Source organism: Microcebus murinus, chromosome 9, assembly GCF_040939455.1.
Source record: "Microcebus murinus isolate Inina chromosome 9, M.murinus_Inina_mat1.0, whole genome shotgun sequence".
In the NCBI taxonomy this organism is placed as follows: domain Eukaryota; kingdom Metazoa; phylum Chordata; class Mammalia; order Primates; family Cheirogaleidae; genus Microcebus; species Microcebus murinus.
The window spans coordinates 71,185,923-71,204,028 of NC_134112.1; the positions used below are offsets into that span (position 1 = coordinate 71,185,923).

The 18,106-nt window shown below is 38.3% G+C and overlaps 1 protein-coding gene across 2 annotated transcripts in view; it reads left to right on the forward strand.

Annotated features, from left to right (window-relative positions):
- The window catches only part of MET (MET proto-oncogene, receptor tyrosine kinase), a 108,476-nt gene that overhangs the window by 79,545 nt on the left and 10,825 nt on the right, over positions 1 to 18,106 (forward strand). For both annotated transcript variants that reach the window (XM_012761101.3, XM_020289757.2), the window contains 8 exons: positions 2,653 to 2,799; positions 4,490 to 4,646; positions 4,847 to 4,987; positions 8,558 to 8,788; positions 10,700 to 10,780; positions 12,076 to 12,257; positions 15,200 to 15,309; positions 16,523 to 16,688. In XM_012761101.3, coding sequence (XP_012616555.1) covers positions 2,653 to 2,799; positions 4,490 to 4,646; positions 4,847 to 4,987; positions 8,558 to 8,788; positions 10,700 to 10,780; positions 12,076 to 12,257; positions 15,200 to 15,309; positions 16,523 to 16,688 — 1,215 coding nt within the window. The remainder of the gene's footprint in view (positions 1 to 2,652; positions 2,800 to 4,489; positions 4,647 to 4,846; positions 4,988 to 8,557; positions 8,789 to 10,699; positions 10,781 to 12,075; positions 12,258 to 15,199; positions 15,310 to 16,522; positions 16,689 to 18,106) is intronic.

Consider the following 18,106-nt stretch of genomic DNA (forward strand, 5'->3'; position numbering starts at 1 on the left):
TGGGGAGCGGCTATAAATACAGATGAAGTTTCGCTTGCTTCCTGGCTCTCTCACCCACCCTGCCACTCACCTCCTGCTGTGTGGCCCAGTTCCTAACAGGTCCATGACCTGGGGGGTTAGAGGTGGCAGCTCTTGATGGAATGTAAATCTTGCCCCCCACTATCAACTCACTGATTTTCTACTGCTGTCCTCCTTAGACTTTGGACCATTGGCTGTCTGTGTCCTCTCCCAAACTACAGCACTTCTTTCGCTGACTGTCCTAGATTAGGCCTGTGGCCACCTGGTTGTATGAAAACTTGCAGGAGTCCTCCTGTTATAGTGCTGTTTCAAATCCTACCCACTTTGACTCCCACCTGCTCTGTTGTGTAGCCATCTCAGATGTGAGTTCCCTGGATAGAAACATTACGTCACACCTGGCCAGAGCTAGAGAGGGAAGGGACAATGATATGACACATTAGAAGTAATTAGTTGTCATTTTAGAAATGTATCCATTTTAATGTTACAGTGAGAGGAAGAAAATCTTACTCATCTTTATATTCTCCTGACTAGAGCTGTGTCTGACCCACAGCAGATGGTTAGTAGATTTTGTATCAAATGGAATTGGATTTGCTTTGCGACCTAGCCCCTTTCTGAACCTTAGTTCTACATAGGTAGAGCAGGAATGACAATAATACCTACCTCAGGGAGAGTATGTTCGGGATAAAATGAGATAATAATAACTCTAAATTGCTCTATGTGTTTAGGGGATTAAAAATCAGAAATCCCCCTCTTTTGTTGCTTATTTACAAACCCATATATTACCATTTTAATGACAAAAAATTGAGCTTATTTTGTAAATATGTTCTTCTATTTAATAATAGTTAATATTCAATAAGTAATAATAAAATTAATAATAGAAGTTCTAAACATATTTTTTCACATCTCAATACAGCTATGTTTATTTTAAGTGGCAAAAGTTAGCCTATATCTATTTTTATTTTCCCTCTGTTATATAGTAGTGTGCTACCAATATCACTTGTATCATATCTTGGGTTTTAGGCCTTTAAAACAATTACATATACAAAGCTGATAATCTCTTTTATAAATTACTACTTACCCTGAATTCTTTGGTGGCTATATATGAAAAGGGATTTAGTTGTGTGGTTGTGTGATTTGTTTTTGTTTTAGAGAAGTCTTTATGCAGCATCCAAGATCCTAAGCCTCAAAAATGAGTATTGGAAATGGAACTGCAGTATGTTCAGCCCTTCCCCCAACTTTAGTTATTACCTAAGCAAGCAAGACACATTTTAGTCCTTCCCTCATAAATCAAGCCCTCCAGCTCTTTAATCTCTTTTCTTTGTCATTCCCTGAATTCCCTCCAATATGTAAGGGTGTTAGCCCTCCTCAGACCTAACCAACAAGTTGTCATTTGATGGCCCAAAGTGACCTATTAGATTTATGTTCTTCTATGTTGAGTTGCCCTGTGAGGCTGCCCTGGTTCAATGGACTACACATACTGCCTCTGGAAATATAAAGATAGGGTTTATCTATATCCATTTTTTCTTAAACTCCAACTTCAAGTTATAAAGAAGTATTTTCTTCCAAATTCTTGTCCTAGAATTATATCTGACCTACCAATCTATTGAGATCCATATGAGACAAAGTATGTGAATGGAGTTTGCCAAGTATTAAAGATTATATAAAACAAAGTAGCAGTACCGTAGTTATTATTGGTTGTTCTTTGCCCATAAGAAAAATAGTAATATGTTTTTATATATCTCTCCTCAAAGTAATAGCTTGTTCAGTAAATAATTGTACTCATTAAGTCTTGATATGAGAAATTGTACCTATGTTTGCACTTCTTTCCCAAGATTAATTATTGGTTTCTTCAACAATGCATTGATATTTTTTAAATGCCTGGTGGTAACTCCAGTTAACTAAATATGTCAAATTGAGTAATTTTTTTAAAAAATCCTCATGTAACTATGTAATTGTTCCAAATAACATCATTGGGCTCTCACATCATAATGATGGTCACACAGCATCTCACAGGAATTTCTTCAAAAATGAATTCATTTATGTATAGGATTCAAGTGTGCAAGAAGGATAAAAAGAAACTGCCCAACTTAAACAGAAAAGGAATGTATTAACATAAAATAATACACTGTGAATACATTAGCAATGATTTAACATCAGGTCTCTGGAGACGGGATCCAGAGTATCAGTATTTTTTAAAGTTCTCAGTGTGATTCTAAAAGTTAAGTCAAGGCTGAGAATCTCTGCATTAGGCAGTGTTAGGCAGCGAGTGCAATAACTAAGTCTCTAAGTTGCTTCTTTTTGTAACACACCAATTCCCTCTGAATACAACAATAAGATGATTATGGGTAAGATGTCATTCATCATAAGGATGTGAAACATGAATCTGTTTCCTTTTTTCTAATATCTGATTTGATGAAAAAGCTATATGCTGTAATTCCTGACTAATCAGTGCCCTGGAATGGTCATGCTCCCCTTCAACTATGCCAATTCCCATGAAAATTAGCATCATAAAATCATGTGCCTTGGCAAACAACTTGGCCCACGTTTGCAGTATATTTATATTCCTTCACCATTGTTAGCATTCCTGCAAAACTGTGAAGTGTTAACAACCTCTTTTTTTTTTTTTTCTTCCAGGGAAATGATATTGACCCTGAAGCAGTGAAAGGTGAAGTGTTAAAAGTTGGAAATAAGAGCTGTGAGAATATCCACTCACATTCTGAAGCCGTTTTATGCACGGTCCCCAATGACCTGCTGAAATTGAACAGCGAGCTAAATATAGAGGTGGGATTCCTGCATTCCTCTCCTGATGTAAATAAGGAAGCCAGTGTAATTATGTCACTCGCAGGCTTAAAATAAATCATTAAAGCTCATCTATGTGTTGGCTTTGGCTCATCAGCCCAGCCCTCATCTCCAGTTGTTATTTTAGAAACAGTGAGGATTTTTTTGTAATGCTGTCTCCTTCTCCAACCTTAGGAGGGTGGGTCTCAAAAGTCCTTTCCACCCACATGTGAGGCTTCTCCGTCATGCCACACTCTCCCCCAAATTTGCTGTAATTCTCAGAAGGGATAAGGACGTACCCAAGATTGTCCCTTTCCCCACCTCCCACCACCCCAGGAGGCCAGAGCCCATTATACCACTGCCTGCTACAGTGATCACAAATTCATGGAATCCCATAAGAAAAAGAAGATGTACACACTGGACAAAGTAAAATAAGGATTAAGCCATTTTACAATAACTTCTTTCATGTAGACAGCTAAATCAGATCATCTAGAACCAGAGTGAATGTTTTTCATTTTTTTTTTCTTTTACAGCTTTATTGTGATGTAATTCACACACCATATAATTCACCCATTTAAAGTATACGGTTCAATGGGTTCTGGTATATTATACTATTAACTTCTTTAAATTATGGTTCTGTAACATAAAATTTGCCATTTTAGCCATTTTTAAATGTACAGTTTGGTGGCATTAATTCACAGTGTTGCATAACCATCACCACTATCTAATTCCAAAAGTTTTTCATCACCCCAAACAGAAGCTTTATAACTATTAAGCTTCTAATTCCACATTCCCTCCTTTCTGAACTGATAACTTCTAATCTTTCTGTCTCTATAAATTTGCCTAGATATTTCATGTAAGTGGAATCATACAACATTTATCCTTTTGTGTCTGGCTTTTTTTACTTAGCATAATGTTTTCAAGGTTCGTTCATGTCGTAGTGTGTGTCGGTACTTCATGCCTTTCTGTGGATGAATAATATTCCACTATGTATATACCACATTTTGTTTATCTAAGAGTAAGTGATTTTTAAAAGGTTCCCAAAGTCTTCCAAAAAGTTATGAAATGGAAAATATTTTTAAAAAATTAGAACATCTAAGATTGAGTCATGAGATTAGACTTGGAATTTCAGAAGGACCATAAATCCTAAAAATCATAAAATATTAGAGCCATATAGGACCTCAAATATTTCTTCTGTATATAAAAACTGAAATTAACATATTCTGAGGCTTCATTGTCCCATAATCACAATATAATTATTTACCTGTTATAGGAAGTCTTCTCAGCCCTATGCCCCACCCTCCAGGATAGAGTTAGTGTTCCATTGTCTCTGCCCTTTACTATTTAGTTGTACTTCTATGGCATCTGCCACATAGTATTATAATCATTAATTTGTCTATCTCCCCTTCTGTGCTTCAGTTCCTGCTTTTTATTTGTCTTTTCATCCCTAATACCTAGTTACAAATACAAACAGCTAAGTGTCATATAAGTACTTTCGGGATCAGTATACTGTAATTATTTGAACACCAAAGCAGAATTGAAGAATCTCTCATTATCCTGAAGGCAACTGTGCTACTTCTAGAGTGGCAATAAACACGTGGTATTTGGGGCCCAGAGAGATTGTGCTTCATCCTGGGTAGTACAAGTATCTATCATGGCTAAATTCTGACTTTTCTTTATTTACCATTTTTAGTGGAAGCAAGCAGTTTCTTCAACTGTCCTTGGAAAAGTAATAGTTCAACCAGATCAGAATTTCACAGGATTGATTGTCGGTGTTGTCTCAATATCAATAATACTCTTATTACTACTCGGGCTTTTCCTGTGGATGAAAAAGAGAAAGCAAATTAAAGGTGCATTTTTTTGTTGTTATTGTTTCTTTCTAGAAGTTACCTTAAGAATGCATTCAGTACAGTTTAAAATCATCGTAGATTCATGTGTGCTGTCTTATATGCAATCCATAAAACCGTGAATTCTGAGCACTGGGTCAAAGTCCACTGGGTCCCATCATAGCCGAGTCTTTAACAAGCTCTTTCTTTCTCTCTGTTTTAAGATCTGGGCAGTGAATTAGTTCGCTATGATGCAAGAGTACACACTCCTCATTTGGATAGGCTTGTAAGTGCCCGAAGTGTAAGCCCAACTACAGAAATGGTTTCAAATGAATCTGTAGACTACCGAGCTACTTTTCCAGAAGGTATATTTCAGTTTCTTGTTCAGAGAAATACCTATACATATACCTCAGTGGGTTGTGGCATTGTTGTTTATTTTGGGGTTTGCCTTTATATTTTTATAAAAATATTAAAGAAGTATTTACCTCTGCCAAAGAAGTATTTAATTTGACAAAGAATTACATGGCTCTTATTTTTAAATGAACCAATGTATATATTATGTTATAATTTTAGAGTCTTTAAGCCCTCTTCTCACAAAAAGGTTAATTTTTAAACCATTTGAACAAAGGTAACTTGTTTACCATCTGAGTATGATGCTAAGAAATTGTGAAGCTCTCCTCAACAACTCAGGAAGAATTAAGTTATAAAACATATATGTGTTTAAATATAAGTTGGAACTGATACCTTTGTTACCTGTTGAAACCCAAACATTTAAATTATACTGTTAGTAATCCTTTGAAGCATTTTCATTGTACTGTTAGTACATAACCTGTTACAGCATTCCAGGACTTGAACATATTTTGAGACTTTTCCAAGAAAAACCTTCAGTTATTCTATTTAAAAAGGAGGGTTCAACATTATCTGTTTTGCAAAACACTAGGCCCAGTAATGGTCAAGTTAACCAGAGCTTTTCACAATGTTTTATTTAAAATCTCCTGGTAAACGCAAAACGTCCTTATTGTATCAGCTGCATTATCTTTAGAAGTTACAGGACGTGAGTCAAGTACAAGCATTTTCCTGGTTGAATATTTACCGTTGGACAAATAAAATGAGTCACAGACTGTTAAAGATACTGGAAAAGTTAGAAGGTGCTCATCCAAACAAGTACAAGAGTAATGAAGCACTTGACATTTTAACTTTTTCAATACTCACTGCCTCTTACTTTTTGAAGTTTATGTTATTTCTATAGAGATACATGTGGTAAACATTGTCTTTGTCCACATGATTCCATTAGCCTTTAAAAATCTATTCCTATAATAATATAGACAAAGCAAACCTAGTCTATAGTTTTGAAACTTAGATCTATTTAGTATTTTATATTTACATTTAATAGCTCTAATCTGAGATCATTAAATTTCACAAATAATTTTTTTAAAGCTTATCTAATTTTCTTTCAACTTCTTTACTCACCAAACCTCTGTCTTTGTTGCTGAGAAAGTTGAGTTCTAATCTTCTTTTCTACACTTAGCCTGCTCCTGAAATGTGAAAAGATAAAATAGGCAAAAGACAGTTATTCAGAGAGAAGAATGAGGAAACAGATGCACACCCAGAACCTAAAGAAGAGGCAACTGCAGAACTTTTCTCTCTGTATCTGGTAGAGCAGCCTTATCACCAGTCTTTTTTTTTTTTTTTTTTTTTTTATTTTGGCATATTATGGGGGTACAGATTTTAAGGTTTCAATAAATGCCCATTTCCCCCCCTCCCCCCAAAAGTCTGAGTCTCCATCATGACCATCCCCCAGATGGTGCACATCTCACTCGTTATGTATGTATATACCCGCCCCCCTCCCCCCTCCCACCTCCCCAATACCCTATTACTGTAGCACCTGTGTGTCCACTTAGGTGCTACTCAGTTAATACCAGTTTGCTGGAGAATATATCTGGTGCTTGTTTTTCCATTCTTGGGATACTTCACTTAGTAGTATGGGTTCCAGCTCTAACCAGGAAAATATAAGATGTGCTATATCACCGTTGTTTCTTAGAGCTGAATAGTACTCCATGGTATACATATACCACATTTTATTAATCCATTCTTGGATTGATGGGCACTTGGGCTGTTTCCACAGCCTTGCAATTATGAATTGTGCTGCTATAAACATTCGAGTGCAGGTGTCTTTTTTGAAGAGTGTCACTGGATCATTTGGGTAGATGCCCAGCAATGGGATTGCTGGATCAAATGGTATATTCACTTGTATCGCTTTAAGGTATCTTATCACCAGTCTTTTCCATGGAAATGTAGAATTCTCCATGGTTTGACACCAGTGCCACACATTGATGGTTCACTTGGTTTCTACACCTTTGTACTTAGCTAAGGGTCAGTAGAATTTTCATGCCAAATGACTTTTTTCCTGTCTCACTAAGGATTTGCCTCAGTCTCTGCACCCCTTACAATTCAGAACCCTGATCTCCTGGTGCAAAGGTTTGGGAAGTGAAAATGAAAACTGAGTTTACAGAGGCTCACTTGCATTCCCAGTCCCTCTGAGAGGGGTTTGGAGAACCCGATTCCCTGGGATTAAAGGAGCAGGCACCCAGCTAGGCTCCCTCCTTCCCTCAACCACTCAGCATTTCAGTACTTCCCTGATGTTCCACATCTTTCCTTTAAGGTTGTATCTGCCGTGTTTCTGGCTAATGACTACTGTGACCATAGGGGCCACCCAAAGCTTTTCTGGAATCACTTTTGAGAGTCACTGCTCTGGGCAAGTTCATTTATTATCAATCAAACTGTTCACTATGGAAAATACTAAAAATGCTTAAGTGGGATTAGGAATAGTCAGTGTTCCATCAGCTTTCTTCTTATGCCCTTCTCTCAAATTTTGATTCCTCTGCCCTTTTACAAACAAACACTATCATCTTTTGGTGCCAGTAGGGATCCCTCTACACATAACCCGCTCCCTGTATTGTCTACTAATACATGTCAATCCTATGCCTATTTCATCTTCAAGTCAGTTGCTGCGGTTGTATTGTCCTCTCCTTGATATCCCGGTGGGAAGGGCAAAGCAACTGGTGCCTTCTCTGCACTCTTTGTCACTTAAAAATTTACTCTCAGCACAATTCCTTCTTCCTGAAATGAAAAAACGTTTCTTCTTGAGAAAGTGAACCTTGCTTGAGGCTCTTACAGAGCTTTGGTTTTAAAGATCAACTTTTAAGGAATGTGCACCCCTTTCCAAGTGCTGTCCACTGCACAGTGTGGAAGGTGTCCAAATCCAGTTTTAACTGCCCTCTCTAGACAACAGTAACACTAAATCCAGTGCTCCATTACCACACAATGGAGAATTTATCACTAATGCAAAAAGCTTTCAGTTCTGGAAGTTTAGCCCATTATTTATTTCTAATTATATGTATTTTTTACTCCCTCGGCCAGGAATCCCTACAGGTTTTACACAATAGAAATTAATTCCATTAATACTAGTCTCTCAAAAGGCATCGTTTTCATTTTCTTACATTTGAGCTGGATTTTTGTGAGACTAGGCAGTTGCTTAACTACCTTTGCTGCTTCCCATTCTTAAGGACGTAGTATATTCAAAAATAAACTTCAAGCATGGCCTTTTGCTATCGATTAAAAGAGAAATGTCTAAGGAAATGGAGAGGGTAAACAAGCTTTCAAAGTTAACACTTAGTCCACTTAAAAGAAAATTTGTAAACATTTTATAAAATGTTTGTGTATATAAGCCAGTATCTTTTCCCAATCTATTAACATTTTTATCAAGCCAATTTCTTTGCAAAGGCTCTTCCTAGCCACATTCAATGACATAACCACCATTTATTTAGTTGTAAAAATTCAAGCTTTATTGTTCATTCAGTTTGCTGCCTCTGTTGCAGTCCCCATTAAGTAAGGTGTCACTATTGTTCTCTAATAATTTTGCTTTATTCTTGCAGACCAGTTTCCTAACTCATCTCAGAATGGATCATGCAGACAAGTGCAGTACCCTCTGACAGACCTGTCCCCCATCCTAACTAGTGGGGACTCTGATATATCCAGTCCATTACTGCAAAATACTGTCCACATTGACCTCAGTGCTCTAAATCCAGAGCTGGTCCAGGCAGTGCAGCACGTCGTGATTGGGCCCAGTAGCCTGATTGTGCATTTCAATGAAGTCATAGGAAGAGGTAAGTATTTCCACTCAGCTTTTTGTTAAATACGATTTTCCAGTAAGCATTTTATCTTCTGCCTTTGCAGATTAGGAACTTAGACAATGGTGAAAGCAACTGACAGAGCACTGATAACAAGTGTGCCTGATTTGGGTTCCGCAGCCCTGCAAATCATATCCACAGGGATTTGCCCCTGTGCATGGAAGCAATGGGATAATCTCCCAAACATATGAAAACTAAATCGCATTTCTTCTTCATTTCAGTTATACTGGCAACTATGATTTCTTGGAAGGTGCCATCTACTTTATTCTAAAAAAATCATTCTTTTAAGTTCTGATATTTTCGCTCGTATCTCTCTCCCGTCTCTCTTTTACAACAAACTCTATGAAGCCTGGTTTATAGCATGTGTACACTGCTGGACAGCATCAGAAGACAGGGAATTTATAGCATTCCCTGATCTGAAGCAACATATATCATCTCCACAATGCACTCCAATTTCTTTATACAAAGAGGAACGAATATTTGTAATAAGCTAGCCAGGGCAGTAATCACAGCTAGCATAAACAGTATTTGAGGAAATGTTTAGCAGGAAAAGAAGCCAACCAGAAGCCAAGAACTGAACTCCACTCTTCTCTTGTATTTCCAAAAAGCTTTTGCCCTTAATACTGAATGGCTTCTGATCCCTTTTATTTTCTGTGTATGCTGCAAGAGGTTGCAGAGGCATGTGCCAGCAAGATGCAGAAGAAGCTGATGTGATGATTTGCCTTATGTCAACCTGAGGCCCTCTTGTTTTCAGGTGGCAGTATCCACGCACATTCCTCTTTCACACGCTCCAGAGTATGGTCCTTATCATGCTTCTCCTTCCCCAAAAATGCTTCCAGTGTTACCAAACATGTTTCCACGTCTCATGTCAGAGTAGTATATAGTTCTTTCATGGGCCTGTAAATCCCAGTAATTGCACCAATTTTAGAGTGTGTGGCCTCACTAATTGTGTTCTGACTCTACACATTGTAAAATTAGAATTTTTTTTTATCATGAATGGTGCTAAAATGGCACTTATTTCTCTTTTGAAGTAATAATTACTAACAATTGTATAAATATCAGCTACTATTTATTTATATGTTTTTCTCCAGGAGAATGTTAGCACTCAAGAGCACAGGTTTTATTTTGTTCACCTCTGCATTACCAGAGGGTAGTCTAATGCCTGACATACCAGGCACTCAGGGTGTCTTAGCTGGAAGGATGAATTAATTAATGACTTACACAGCTATCAGACATTTGGCACCTCTGCGGAAAATTACTGCCACTGGATGAAAGGCTACCATTGGGAAGATGATGTGTTTAAAGCCAGAGAGAACTGGATGAAATGAGTCAGAGTGAAGTTGCTTCATTTGGGCAACTGCCTTTCAGTTTCTGCCAACCTGGATTGCGGATTAACCAGTGACTAATGGGGGAAATCCTTATTCTATAATACTAATCTTATTTCTGGTGGTAACATTTTTGTTTCATTTCAGTTTATTAGAATATAGGGAACTTATTTTATTACATTTCCTCGTGTAGTTAAAACTTTATTTTCATATTTGAAAAATATGATTTAATCCTTGAAAATAACAGCTATTTTTATGAGGGAGACGTTATTTCTGTTTTCACTGGTTCCATTATGGTTGAATATTTTGTTATATTAGCCTTTAATAACAGTCATATCACCTATGGCTTTTATCATATAATAATCATATTGCTTATATCCTTGGGTGAAATGTGTTACATCTGCATGCAAACACACACAGAGTGGTGTTGTTAATCAAAAGTATTTTTAAAATGCACTTTTTCGCCATATAGAATAAAAGGAAATGAAGGCCATGAAGGGCTTGATAAATAATTATTGCATAAATGTTATGCAGCACTAACCAAGTTCCCTCTTTCACACAGGGCATTTTGGTTGTGTATATCATGGGACTTTGTTGGACAATGATGGCAAGAAAATTCACTGTGCTGTGAAATCCTTAAATAGTAAGTTAAATTTTACTTAGCAGTGGATTATACTTCTGGTGGTTTGCAGACTAACAAATAGCTTATAATAAAATGTTGATTTACACTTTCCCTTGTAGAAAAATCAGCCACTGCTAAAATTATGGGTCTAATCCTGAAAAATTTGTTTGTTCTAAACTCCTGTTGTAATATATCCTCTGAAATTATCCCTCAGAACACTCATAAGTAACAATGTGAGAGAAATTAGGTTCTTGGATGAACTATCATTTAACTGTTTGGCTTTAATATTTGTTTTGCAAGTGACATTTATGGAAACTATTGGAAGCATGTTGGCACATACAGTAGTAATGACTCATATTACCCGGAGGCATTACTATAATTATTTTTTAACCACAACTTCCATTAAAAAAGATAAAAAATGAAATAAGACAAACAGGAGAAAAATATGCTGGCAGAAAATTGAAAAATCAGAAGTATGGTAATACCTCATTTATCCGCATTTTTGGGGAATGAGGTATTCCACATAAATGAACTTCCTAAATAACTGAAACTTACCTCCTTTTAAATGCTGGAATATTTCTTAAAATTGAAGTGGTTATTGAGAAAAATCTTTTTAAGACTAAATACATACTTTGTTTAAGAAACAGGGAATGCTTCCAAACATAAACTAAATCTTTATTGATGACCCAAGAGCTATAATTATGGCCATAAATTACTACCTTATACAACCCGACATACTCCACATACTAGAGTGTTCCTGGCTCCACCTTTGTTGAGAGGTCTCACATGCTTGCTTTTTCTACTTCCATATCTAATTTTCTGCTTACAATTTGCAGCAGCCTGAAAAATGTGAACCAGCTATATTACAAACATATTGAGATTAATAAGCTTTAAATAAACAAATGGAAAGTTTGCAACATATATTATTGCTACAACTATTTCAGTCTTTTTTAAAAATATAAATCTCCATGCTGAACAGCCTTCTGTAGGATTAATTTTGTTCAAAGTCTGACCAAGAGGTAACTAAAGGGATAGTCTATATGAAAACCAAGTACAAACATTGGACTAAGTTTCTGTGAGGCAAACTGGTTGCTGGACTGTGTCTTACAAAAGTGGGTGTAGGTGGTGACTTGAAGGCACAGTGCAAGGTGACATCATTCACTCAGATGTATTGTGAAAATAACATGCTGAGGTTGAAGCCTCAGGACAAGATGTTAGCTCTATGGTTTTATATTTCACTGCTCTTCCCATCTAAACTTGACAAAGTATTCATTCCTCCATAATGAAGTTAATGTCTCCACCACTGGATTTCTCAGGAATCACTGACATAGGAGAAGTTTCCCAGTTTCTTACTGAAGGAATCATCATGAAAGATTTCAGCCATCCCAATGTCCTGTCCCTGTTGGGAATCTGCCTGCGAAGCGAAGGGTCTCCCCTGGTGGTCTTACCATACATGAAACATGGAGATCTTCGAAATTTCATTCGAAATGAGACACATGTACGTATACTGCCAAGCTTACTAACTGGTAAACTAGCCGTAAGCCAGTCAACCCTTCAGAATGGGCTTGCTTTGGATCTTTTAAAAAGCTATTAGCCAAACATGAACTTTGTAGGATGTTAACACTGTTCAAATGTACCTCAAAATTTTCTATCCTGGCAGGAAGATAGTGACACCTTGAAGGGTTTCCTGGAGCAATGATTCTTACTTGCCCTGTAGGCAGCCTTGCTCTACCTGACCCCTGATAAGTACATTTAGTCATCTTTGAGTTCCTACTACATGCCAGAAACTGAGCACGGTGCAGGAGAAATAGAGGCAGAGCGAGCGTCAGCCCATATGGCATTTTAACTCTAGAAGACATTGAAGAATTAATTACAAATGAGTCTCTTGCTGTTTCTTCTGCTTGCCACCCATTCTCCTACCTCAGACATTTGCACTTGCTATTCCCTCTGCCTGGAACACTCTTCCCACAAATATTCACATATCTCTCTTCTTCATCTTCAGCTCTTTGCCCTAATGCCTTCAAAATGAGGCCTCCCTGGCCTATTTAAAATTGCAACAGACCCACCCACCCTGAAGCCTTCAGTCAGTCCTCTTTCCCCTGCTCTGTTTTCCTTCATCACACTTATCATCTGATACTCTAGGCCTAAGCTGTCCAATACTGTGGCCATGAGTCACGTGTGAAAGGTGCCATTTCAAATTGAAATATATCATAAGTGTAGAATACATCCCAGATTCTGAATACATCACTTTTTAAAAAGAAGGTAAATTATCTCATTAATGATTATTCATATTGATGCCATGTTGAAATAATAATATTTTGGATGTGTTGTGTTCAAAAATATATTGTGAAAATTAATTTCACTTGTTTCTTTTTATTTTAATATGGTTACTGGAAAATTTTAACTTACATATGTGGCATACGTTATATTTCTGTTGAATAGTGCTTTACTAGACAATAAGGAAATAAATAATAGCTGTATTTGTATGTGCACATATGTCTGTATAGGTGTATACATGTGTACACACTCAATCCCACTGGAATGCAAGCTCATGAAGGCAGGGGCTTTTGTGTATTTTGTTCATTGCTGTGGCTCTAACACCTAAAATAATGTTCGGCACATAGCTCTCAGTAAATATTTGTTGAATGAATGAGCCCAGGGTTGCAAAAAAGCTGCTTAGGCTCTTGCAAGTGGGAATTTTCTTTAAGACATTTATGCCAGGACCTAACGAGTAAGCAGGTTTTGGCTGGGCGGGGGCCAGGCAGGGTGGGGGGCAGAGTCCCCAAAACTGAATTCACAGGCTCCTTCTCTGTGGGAGCGAATGGAGCAGCTTTACTGTTAATCAAAAACAACTTCACAAATATGGGGTCAAGTTCTCGGAGAAAATAAGCTTCAGAACAGTAAAGAAATATTTTGCATTCAGCCAAAAGAATACAACACTCCCTGGCAGTGAATATTTTGCTGATAAGGTGAATTTACCTTATAAAGCACAAAGCTGTCCTGGACAGATCCCACTTTCTCACTTTAACTCTCGTCATTCTCCTGTGAATTAATCTGGTTGGATGTGCTTCCTTCTCTAGGGTATTGTTCCCCCAAGGTTAAAGCATGATAGAGATTTCCTATTATCTAGTAGAGAATAGTATCCTTGGCCTTTTTTTAGCCCAAAGAGTCAATACTAATGACAACCACGAACACAGATGTGCCTTAAAGAGAGGCCTAAACCACAAGGGACTAACCCTAACCCTTCTTGCAGGGTCCCAGTGGACTACCTCTTGCACTTACAAACTCCACAGTGGCAGCTGAGGAAATATCCTGTTCTAATACACGGGTCCTGGTCAGGGCTGCCGGCCTGAGTAGTTTATCATTTCAGATACAGTTCTTTTTTTTTTTTTTTTCAGATACAGTTCTTATAGTTACTGAAGGCATTTCTCTGTCCAGACAATTTTGTGGATGGAGCTTGCAGAGAATGCTGTGTCCTATTCTCCTTGTGGGTCCAGCGCCTCTGGAGCTGTGGGCTGGTGCTTCGGTACCAGCAGGAGGGCTTCTGATTTCACTGGGGTGTAGCCTTTGCAGCCTAACAGATTTAGGTTAAAATCCCAACTCCACCACTTACCATCTGAGTGGTTTGGTTTCTCTCTGAGCCTCCTATGTTAACAATGGGTTTCTGAAGCTTTGACCTCTGGGGCCTTGCTGACCTGGAGGGAATGCCCCTCCCAGCGCTAGCTAATTGCTGGAGATGCTTAACAACTTGCCTTCCTTTCATATGCAAATCAACCAATCAAGAGCCCAGACCCCAGCCGCCTCCTTTATCAGCCTCTCACACTCTGGGCCACTATCCACCTACCCTAATCACCCCAGGGCCAAGTACCACACTCCTAGGGACAGCCCCTATACCCTAGAGCCAATGGAAATTATGCAAATTAGCCAATCCTAAACCTACTTTCCCTACCTTGCTCATTCCTTCCCAAGGAAACTGCAGTAAAGGCTCCTTCCCATGTTTCCCCTCACTCCCTCCGCCCCCACCCATCCCTGGTGTTCCTGTGTGGCCCTGTGTGACACGGGGGCCCTTCCTCTTGGAATCTGCGAGTAGCAAACTATCTTTTCAATGGCAATTGTCTCCTGATCTGTTGGCCTCATCATACCTGAAGAATAATAAAACCTACATTTTAAAACACTTCCATTTCCCCATCTGGAAAATGGAGAGCCTGTAACACCTGCCTTACAGAAGTGTATGAGAATTAGCCATAATTTTTTTAAAAACATTTAACCCAGTGCTTTGCATACAATAATAGACACTTAAATGGTCGATGCAATCAATAGGGTACAAGTTATTTTTTTGAGACTAGATAATTTTTATAAATAAACATTTCAGAATTCTCAGATCAGAGTTTAAAACGGTAGATGCTTAGTTTATGCTTTTCCAACTCTCTTTGATTGCAGAACCCAACTGTAAAAGATCTTATTGGCTTTGGTCTTCAAGTAGCCAAAGGCATGAAATATCTTGCAAGCAAAAAGTTTGTCCACAGAGACTTGGCTGCAAGAAACTGTATGTAAGTATTAGAATGTGTCTGTGCCTGCAGTCCAAATTAAGTGACAAGGAGCAATCTGTTTCCCACTGCTCTATGCTAGTGAGGCTGTTTTCTCTTCTTATGCAAAAGTCCTTTATTTCCGTTACAGTTTTAAATCCATGAGTACGCCTAGGGGATGTGGGCGGGGCTTTATCAAACAGAGAATGTAAAAAGGGATTCTCCATAGGGGGTCTTAAACAGCTGCTGTGTTCGTTTGCTTTTCTTAGGCCTTCCCACCAGTAGCCCCCAACATTGTGGTTTCACACTGCATTAGTGTTTGGGAGGGAGAATTTGATCTGCGGCATTACACAGTGAAAAGGAGAGGGGTGGTAACACAAATACCAATATATTGTAACTTCCCAAGAGTGGATTTGAAGTTGGCCTGAAGAAGCTCTACCAAAAATGGTATTTGGGAATGAATATACAAAGAACTTTATTTGTGTCTGGCTGCCTGACTGTATGACACAACAGTCAACAGTTTGTAATTGATTCAGTGCTTTCCCTTGCACAGCACTGATTCATGACTTATGGTATGTGTGAATGAAAGAGCTGTGCTGTTAGTTTCCCACCTTGGTTTGGGTCAATGTAACAACATAAAAGCCAGCTTGGACAAAGGATGCATAGCCCCAGTCAGCAGAAATTGATTTTTGTTGAACCTTGCTGTTTTTCTTCAATGCTCTACTGTGTATCCTATTTCTATAATACCTCAGTCGTGGGGTATATGTGTTTTATGTGTTAACCTAGCCCATTTGAGAATGGAAAAGTAAAATAATAGCCTCCTGTTGTGCTCTCCCATAAAACTGAGTTTTGCTAATAAGTTGACAAGTGAAGACTGGCGATTGCTTGGGTAGTAGTCAGTTGGCATACTCTATTTAGCAACCAAGGAAAGCTGGGAGGAGAGACAGCTATACTGCTTCTCCAGTTCTCCATTAAAGCAAAAAAAAAGGATTTTCTTATGCCATACCATGCATGATCTGTTTTCTTGGCCTGTTGAATTTGTAATGTAAATGTCAAACATTTTTATTCAAGAATTCTGTTATAATTTAGCATTAGTCAATAGAAGCCAGATGAAACACTCCCTTCAGAAGTCATAGACTTCAAATACTGAAGCCACTTGTTCTAATCTATAGATATTCAGCATCATTGTGAATTATTCTGTTTCAACCACCAGTAATAATTTTTGTCCTTTCTGTAGGCTGGATGAAAAATTCACTGTCAAAGTTGCTGACTTTGGCCTTGCCAGAGATATGTATGATAAAGAATACTACAGTGTACACAACAAGACAGGTGCGAAGCTGCCAGTGAAGTGGATGGCTTTGGAAAGCCTGCAAACTCAGAAGTTTACCACCAAGTCAGATGTGGTAATGTACTGATCATGCCTGACTTTCTTTTCTTACTTTCACACCCAACTTTCTTTGTAGTTTTAGTTCTACTTCATTAAAAATAAAAAATTCACATCACTAATTTCAGTTTTCTTCACATATAAAAAGGGACTTTATTGTCTGATAGGTACCCGTAGTTTATTTTTATAAATTCACTCATTTATTCAAAAATATTTATCAAGAGGGGCACCCTACTGACTCCTTAGGAAGCCCAGAGCTGAACCAGGCATGAATCCAGTGTTTCAGGAGTTTGTGCTCATAAGGGAAGAGAAGAAATGACCATCAGTGACTGTGACACAGGTGGACTGGAATTAGCCCTGACTCTCATAGCCCAGGGGCAGCATGAATTCCACCTTGAGAAATCTGGAAGCTGTAACTGAGACAGGCCTAGCAGTGAGGGCATGGTCCCTGCAAGACACTCAGCTGGACAGCCAGTTCCACCATACCACCTTATACCTTAAGGAGGAGTTGACATTTGAAATAGGCCTTAAAGTATAGCAAGTTTGTAATTGGGCAGCTGGGTGAATGGAAATACCAATCCAGGTGAGGCAAAGGAGCAGGAAAGTATGAGGATCTTTTATATTCCCTTATGTACACAGTACATAATCGGTGATTTGGCAAGAATGGAAGGCACAGAGGGAAGTTATAAGAAGTTGAGAAAAATATATTTATACTATTAAATCATAGAAGTCCTTAAAAACGAAACTAGAGAGTCTGGAAAGTCTGGAATTTACTCTCTGGCCAAGTGGAAACATAAAAATGTAATCAGATTAGATTGCAATCCTTCTTCGTTCTGTAAGATGACTTGAAAGGAATGGAAGCAAGAAGATAAAGTGAGGGGTAGAACTTACATAGAAATGAGACTGGAAAGGAAACTATGGAAGGAGAAGCCTCTCAGAAGCAGAATCAACAGTATTTATCAAGGAATTGATAGGAGCCAAAGATAAGCAAAGTTAATCCTGGTGCAATAACAAATATGTGAAGCACAGAAACAGAAGCAGAATAGGAAGAAAAATAACAAGTTGAGCCTTGAACACACTGAGTTTAACTTGGGAGTAGGCCATTCAGACCCAGAAGTCCATCAGGCAGTTGGAAATGAGGATATGCAGATTGTTAAACAGGTTGCTTTACTCAGCTTGGGTTGCTGTAAAAATATACCATGGACTGGTTGGCTTAAACAACAGAAATTTATTTCTAACTATTCTGAAGGCTAGAAGTCCAAGATCAGGGTGCCAGCATGGTCAGGGTCTGGTGAGGGATCTCTTTCTGGCTTGTAGGTAGCCACCTTCTCTCGATGTCCTCACATGGCCAAGAGAGAACAAGAGCAAGTTCTCTAGTGTCTCTTCTTATAAGGGCACTAATCCCGTCACAGGGCCCCACCCTCAGGACCTCATAAA